The 7,982-nt window shown below is 36.6% G+C and overlaps 1 protein-coding gene across 1 annotated transcript; it reads left to right on the top strand.

Annotated features, from left to right (window-relative positions):
* The first annotated feature begins 3,191 nt into the window (after positions 1-3,191).
* On the top strand, positions 3,192-4,578 carry si:dkey-85n7.8 (COX8 domain-containing protein). The gene is made up of 2 exons (XM_026195174.1): positions 3,192-3,445; positions 4,133-4,578. The coding sequence occupies exons 1-2, from the start codon at positions 3,326-3,328 to the stop codon at positions 4,241-4,243; spliced, it is 231 nt and encodes a 76-aa protein (XP_026050959.1). The 5' UTR covers positions 3,192-3,325; the 3' UTR covers positions 4,244-4,578.
* The last annotated feature ends 3,404 nt before the right edge of the window (positions 4,579-7,982 follow it).

Raw genomic sequence — 7,982 nt, 5'->3', positions numbered from 1 at the left:
AAAAAAATAGGGGGAAACCCCTACACATCAACCACAGTCACAACACGTCTACAACATACTGCAGTACCCAAACCGCACTGCTCTCTTCACTCGGCTGTTTCAAGAATTACCTACGTTGATGGAACAGCAGTGGTACTGATTGAGCTATATTAAGGACGACATTCTCTCAACAGAGCAGCAGCAGATAAAGCAGGACAGAATTGGATTGGTTTGGATTCATTAAAATGTACCTTTGTTTCTCATAGGTAGGTGCTAGGCTATCAGTAAATCACAGTTTCTAGTCTTGCTTGGGGGACATCTGATAACAAAGGCACTTTAAATCCCTGAATATTTCCTACAACACCAAATAATTCTCACTGTGACCATCTCCATTATCACGAAGAAAGCAATTTGGGTCGCAAAACAATTCTTCATTAGCACAGTCTCAGAACGCACTTGAAGGATCCTAAAAGGCACCATGTGGGAAACTGAGAGATACTGTTGAGGTGAATGAACTCAAGGGGGCCAAACAGGATGGGACTTGATGTAAACCAATTTGGTCATCAGTTAAAACTTTGCCTTTAATTAGACCCCGATGGCTTCCAGAATTCTAAAGGAAATAAACAGTCGAGACAAAGACAGGGGAAAATGTTCCTGTCCACTAATTCTCCTAAACAATACCCTGTCTAATTACAGGGGTCCGAAATAAGGCACAGTGCACAAGCATCTTTTTTAAAATAAAATAAAGGTCAGTGAGGGAGGACATATCTCGTGGATACTATACTAGCTTTTTACAAGCACAAACATCTCTAATATGCCAAGTATGCTTTTGGAACTCATTGGGATCTATAATGTTATGCTGGGCAACTCGAAGAGTATTTCTTAAATCAAGTCACTCACATATTTGAAACCGGTTATAACATGCTGGTGGCTACTGACAGCTCCAATTCAACACGCATATGCTTATTCCTAGGATGAATCTTCCTCTTTATTAAATGACGTGTCCGCATACATGAAGGCATTGTATCTGTAATAACTGCACACTACGCATACTCAGCTAGCCTAGCTTTATGTGCATTTAGCATTCAGGTGGCTCTTAAAAGCTCATTTGAGTAAAAAAAAAGTTACCAAAATGCGGCATATCTAGTCGTTTCAACCTCTCTGTGCAATAAACTACAGAACTTACGTGATGTTAATGTTTTCTTTTGGTCTAGCATGCAAGCTAACCATAATAACTAAGCTTTGCTTACTAACGTTAGTTCTATGCGGAAGAGTGAAATAGGTTACTATTTGAGTTTATCATGTTATAGCAACCAGCATTAAGAATAAATATTCAAAGGTTGTTGTGATTTTAAAACACAAGGCACAACTGTAAATGTAGCTAATTCAGCAGCTCGCCATGGCAGATTAGCAAGCAAAGCAAAAAAGGAGAAAAAATACCTTCAACCCTACCTGAGTCAAGTTTACTGCTCCTCACTTCTCTTCTTGCTCATAAAACGAGCCAAAATCCGAGCCAGCGACTCCTGATATTTGCTTAGCCGAGCAAAATTTTTCGCACTTTTGTGAGTGTTATTGAGTAAAAAAAAAAAAGAAGCCTCTGCGCGTCCCGGGTTCACACTCACATACACACATACAAACACATACATGAAGCGCTAGCAGGCTGCTAGTACTTTACGTTATACCATCCGCCCTACATTAGTCGCTTTTAATGATTCGTTCAACAACAAAACAGCTCAAATAGAGTCTGTGCTCTTCGCTTTCAGTTTGCCGTGAGCAAATATTACATGTAGTGTTGTATCCTCCTCTTATTCAGTAAAACAATGAGGGGAGGGCTAAGCGTCAGGATTTGGTTAGCAATGTCGCTACGCCATCTATCTGCTCGAGTTCGGATGAGGCACATAGAGCAAAAAGGTCCAATCAGTCTTCTGTGTCGGATGGACCTATGGGCCAATGTAATGAAGAAATGCGTAAGCTTCGACCACTCCACTGGCTTTAACATCTCGTGTGTGTGTGTGTGTAATATAATATTAATAATAATATTAGAATTAATGTCATATATTAATTTATGTCATAATATAATATAATATAATATAATATAATATAATATAATATAATATAATATAATATAATATAATATAATATAATATAATATCTTTTGTCATCAGGCTTTTTCCATAGGAGGGCGACAACTCCACATTATTGAACTATTGTCCACTAGATGGCTTCAGAAGGATGGCCTACAATTTCTCATACATCTTTATGACGTCATTCATAATCTAGGCAAATCTGGAAAAAAATCTGAAAAAAAAAGACTTAATTTTTATTTCAATAGCTTCACACACATCCATCGCTACCATCAACAGCGGCTGGTAGGCATTTATGCTTTCAAATAAAGCACAAAAAAACTACAGTATCTTGGTTTCAGGATGGTTTTGCCCCTACTTTCATGTTTAGTGGATTTCAAAAAACTTCTTAGGTAATCTTCTTTCCACCAGAGAAATCAAAATAGCACAATAACAGGACACACACAACAGAAATTGCTCACACCCAGTACATAAACCAAACAATGAGTAGGGTGTATCCACTGTGGACACACTGTAAGTGCTGAATGGTTCTAACATGAAAGACCAACCTCTGTAATGTGATCACCAAACATGAATGAAGTGCAGTACCACAAGCCGCACTGACAGCTGACAGAACACACAGCCAGCTGCACCACTTTCTGCACTTTTATCTCCCTTTAATCTGCTCCTCTAATCAGATCTCTAGTAATTTGTACCTCTTTGTACTGGACACAGCCCTGAATGCACACTAAGCAGAGAGCCAGGTGTTTGGCTACCTGTGTTCCTGTGAACCCATGTCCTGTCAAACAGAGTCTGCAAAGCAGGCTGTAAATCAAACAAGACATTAATCACAGATCTGTGGGACTATTACAGTATGAGCCAAAATGAGCTTTGTCCATCACCTCTAAGTTCAAAATCTTTAAATTTCACATAGTTTTGCGGTCCAACATGAGATGATGTAACTTTAAATCTAAATGACACTGAATCTAGGACAATATGATGTTATTTCCTGCTGTTTCATTAAAATCTTGTCAAAAGGGGCATTGATGAAAAGTTAATAGACTGGGTGGGTGGTTGATCAGTCTAGGCCCCTCCCAAAGAGTGGGCTGGTTTTGGGAGATAAAGTCTATAATATGACAGGATACATCTATTTTCTCTTCAGCAGTCCTGAGGCAGGAAACCCAGGGGTTGCACCCAGTGAACATCCCCCATTTCCGTCTCCCTTAGCCTCTCTCTCTCAGACACATCCAGACTTACTGGTGCTGACCCATACAGCTGGTGGGATGCTGACCTTTCTGAGGGGAGCTGTGCAGCCGGTGACTGTCAGCAGGGCGAGGGATATTGTCCAGAAACGCAACTCCAGCATTTACAGCAAACCACCCAAAAGCAAGATCGGACCTGGGGTGAGTGAAAAAATTACAAAATCCTAAAAGATTGCAAAGATTCATGGGATCAGCCAACATTAGTTTAACTGAGGTCAATGGAGATAATAGGATTCACCTGGATGACTCCTTGTATTGAAGAATATAATCCTTGTGGTTAGACAAGAACAGAATAACAATGTCAAATCAAGCAAAACATCATATTGGTTCACACAGTAGAAGTACAAAAATAGTCATTATAATATATATAACTGTTCAAAGGTTTGAGGTCAGTATGATTTTCATTTCTTGATTGAAATTCATTATTTAATTCTGCAAGGATGTGTATAAGATTGATCAAAAGCGACAGAAAACACAATGATAATTTTACCAAATATTTAGTTTAAAATAAATGCTGTTTTTTCTATTTCTGAAAAAAAAATCCTAATAATTGGCTTCTGCAATAATATGAAGCAGCACAACCATTTTTAACATTGATAATAATATTGACATTGAAAATGTTTCTTGAGCATTTTAGCATACTTGAATGATTTCTGAAGGTTCATTTGACACTAAAGACTTTAATTATGCATATATTTATTTATTAGTTTATATGTAAGTAATGTATTTTGAATGTAATGATATTTTACATTTTACTGTTTTTAAATTAAATAGCAGTCCAAATTTTGTACGTATTTAAGCTGTTAAATTGCATGTGTGTTTCTGCAGCAAAGTTTCTTCATCATGTCTGTGTTTGCCGTTGCCCTCCTGGCCCCCGCCGGGTGGATTCTGCACCACATCCCAGAGTATCGTCAGAAAGCCAAACCACCACCATCTTGAAGAACACCTCGGTCATGGTCAACTTACCGGGTGTCATGTACCACTGACAGACCTGGCTGCCTCTAAAGAATTATAATTCTCTAAAGAATTATACACTCCAGTGAAAAATAGAGATCTTTAAAACATGAGCAACATCACAAGTGACAAATTAATAATAATAACAGTATAATACAATTATCCAATACTACAATTGTCCAATTGGGAGAGAAATTGGCCTCATTTGAATCTAACAACAAATTTAATTCCTTGGTGTTTAATGCCTGAGGACTGTGGCCCTTATTACATGCAAAAATGACTGTATGCTTTCTCTTGTAATAAAGTTTCTTTTAACACCATCTGTTTTTTGTTGATAACTTTGTGTTTTCACTGTGCTAATTGTGGCCTTGGGGGCACTGCTTAGAATACATAGAAATTAGATTTCTTGAAAAAAAGTCACTTCAATAATGTCTTAGCAGAGACTAAATAAGTAAGCAGATTGATGCAGCCAATTCATAGGTAAAGGTGATTAGAAGGCCAGTGGGCAAAGTTTGCCAGGACCCTGTGATTTTTCATGACCACAAAGAGTCAGAACTTCGGTTGAACATTTAATCTTAGGCACATTGCCTTTTTAGAGTGTAGTATCCCATGCAGTGGCACTTCTGGGAGCACCCCCTGCTGGGCTGCACAACACCAGCAGCTACCCTTAGTTTATCCAGGAGTCTCTCATCCAGGTATCGATTCAGCTCTGCTTAGCTTCAGGAGAGTTGCTGCCGGCTAAATGGCAAGCTACCACCCACACGGAGTATCTCGAAAGGTCTGTATACTTGAGGAAACTACACAGAACGCTGATGTGCTGGATAATGTCCTAAACACAAACATGATACGGTCAATGTTTGTCCATAAGTGTTTCAGTCCTCCTTGGAGCAAAGGAAACCCTATTATATGACAGGCTAAGGTCATTGCGGTCAAAAACGTATCACTGTAGAAATGATGGTGTTCACATGCACACTGATATTTTTGCTGAACCATCTGAAATGCCAGGAAAAAGATTCAATTCAGTGAATTCAGTATTGGTTAATATTAATTTCAGCATTTACTAATACAATATTAAAATCAAAATGTGTCTTTGTTAATAGTTTTTAATGGACCTGAGCTAACATGAACAGTTGAATTTTTATTAACAACACGGCATTAACATTAACAAAACATAATTAATACTATAACAAATGTATCGCTCTGTCAGTGTTCATTAATTCATTAACTAATGTTAACTAATGGGTCCTTATCCTACAGTGTTACCCAAATATGTGTTTAATTTATTTTGTTTACTTATTGCTGCTAAGGGGAATATTAATCTGCATTTCATATATTTAGATGAGCAAGAAATATATACATATATTTTTCAGCAAAATTGATATAAATAAAATTCCCTGTATCTTCTCTGTTATTTCAAAAAATGTTCTGGTCATAAAAATGATCTAGACATAAGATTAGTCAATTCAATTAGTATGTTGCTAAGTGTAGGGACATTCGGATACATTCATTTTCCAAAGACTGCAGAGGGTGACCCTGGTCTCAAGCACTTTAGAATCCCCATTGTTTGTTTATTTTTCCAGAACAGCAGGAATGTTGAGATTCTGCCTCATTGCGGTAACATGAATTTATTTCTGTTCTAACATTGTTTAAATAAGTTTCCTTAAACCTTTATAAAGGAAACCACATGTATTTCTAGTCTTTAGAAATGTAAACAAGATAACCTGAACATATTGCTTTGAAAAGTCTAATTCATTCAATGATTCATTTAAATGAATGGATTCACAAAATTATTCACCAATTCGAGTCCCAAAGAGTTTTTTTTTTTGTGGTAAGCATAGATCTGTTCAAATTTAATACTGTACCACCAATTGTTGCTAAATGAGCAAAAATATACTTCTGAATAACTGACAGGCCTAAATATGACAATTTTATTGTTTAATAATTATGAAAATATTAGCCCCTTGTGTAATTTGCTACTTTTTGTCAGTATCTTGTAATTCGGCTAACTACTTTATCAATGCAGCAGCTTGACTATATTTCAATTATGATTAGCTTGTTCCCCTGGGTCAAATTCAATAGTGCGTCACTCATCCCAGTGTCTCCACTGACTAGATTTTTTTTTATCTAGTATAGTGAAATTCAAAACGACTCACAGTGAAATGGAACAAGCAGACCCCCCAAGTACTGTGAGATCTGCAGCTAAATGTTCCAGAAAAACGAAATGGTTATTTTATTAGGCTCTGTTGATTATGGAAAGTCAAGCAGAGTTTTATTATGATTATCAAAAGCAGATTATCCATTGTTAACCCACTATTTCCTGTTGCTTTTCAGATACTGTAGTGTACAAACATTCAAAATGTGACGACTGATGCTATATATAATTAATTTGAGAAAGATTTAATAATGTGCACCTGATCTGTATACTGAAAATAAAACAGATTTATGCTCCTTCCCTTTCTGGCATGCTGCAGCTGATCTCTCAAAGATTAACATGTAGATAGCAGCAATACCGTCTCTAGAGCAAACACTGTTTCCTGATATTCCCACAGCTCAGGACAGAATGTCCTTTCCCTCTTGCTCAAAGCTAAATAATACTGTGCTGGTGTCTGCTCTACTTCAGCATATCTGTTTAATAAAGAAGAATTATGAGTGAAAGTCTAGATTTATTTGATTTCTGTGCATTCATTCATTATAAAACATGAAATGAGTTCTCAAGCATGTAAATGGACAGTGATTAGGTTTAAATGTTACCACAGAGTTTAAAACACACACACCGTGCCTTAAGGTGAGAATAAGCAAGATAAAAGATATATGTGACCACAGTTGTGTGTGTGTGTGTGTGTGTGTGTGTGTCTGTGTGCACTATGTGTGCATGATAAATAAGTGAGCTCTGGGTGAATTGGTCTCTGCAGTGTGTGTGTGTGTGTGTGTGTGTGTGTGTGTGTGTGTTTGTATCTGTTTGCTGTGAAGATGTACTATACACACAGTTAATGTGTCATAAGGCTCATGGTTTCCCACACTTTCCCACAATTTAATAGAATTTTCATATTTATTTATTTTGTTGTTTATGCCTTGGCGAGACCCTTTTCACTCTGTTTTTGTTTATATACTGTACATATCAGTGAAAACAACAACATTTTAAAATGATTTGAAATTACATAAACACCTAAACAAGCTGAAGAAGTATGTATGAGCAGAAAAAAATAAAATAAATAAATAATTGAAATAAAAAATAAAAAATGAAGTAAAATTAATTAATGCATTAATGCAAAAGCATTATTTCATAATTTTGCCAGTGCTCCCTCAAAAACTGGGTTGCATAATTTCAGATCAATGAGGTTTATGATTAAACTGTTCCAAAAGGAACTACAAAACCTAAGCTAAACCGAGAGAAAACAAGTACCATAAAAAAGACTGAATAAACTATTTTTTTGTAGGCTGGTTATTTTTGAACGGGAACACTGCGAGGGTAACAAGGTGGGAAAAATGTATTTAATGTATTTTTTTTTTTAACAGATAAGTTGTTATAACCTGTGAGAACACAGTCAGTATGTTTAAGTCCAATGCTATAACATAATGTGAAAAGGAACATATCTCGTGGGTCATAATGACTGGAACAGGACATAAAGTTAAGTATTCTGAAAACTCCAGGACACAGAAGCCAATTACATTTAGTGCACTGATTTAGTGCTCTCTTGTGGTGTAAAACTGGTAGTGAACTCAT

The sequence above is a fragment of the Carassius auratus genome, chromosome 20, assembly GCF_003368295.1.
Source record: "Carassius auratus strain Wakin chromosome 20, ASM336829v1, whole genome shotgun sequence".
In the NCBI taxonomy this organism is placed as follows: domain Eukaryota; kingdom Metazoa; phylum Chordata; class Actinopteri; order Cypriniformes; family Cyprinidae; genus Carassius; species Carassius auratus.
Note: the sequence above shows the minus strand (reverse complement) of the source record. Positions and strands in the feature narration are given on the sequence as shown.

What these genes read in the sequence shown, in the direction of transcription:
- si:dkey-85n7.8 (XM_026195174.1), top strand. Translation starts at nt 3,326, where the DNA reads ATGCTGACCTTTCTGAGGGGAGCTGTGCAGCCGGTGACTGTCAGCAGG. An exon ending in AAAGCAAGATCGGACCTGGG is followed by an intron (nt 3,446 to 4,132) that starts GTGAGTGAAAAA and finishes GTGTTTCTGCAG; the next exon opens with CAAAGTTTCTTCATCATGTC.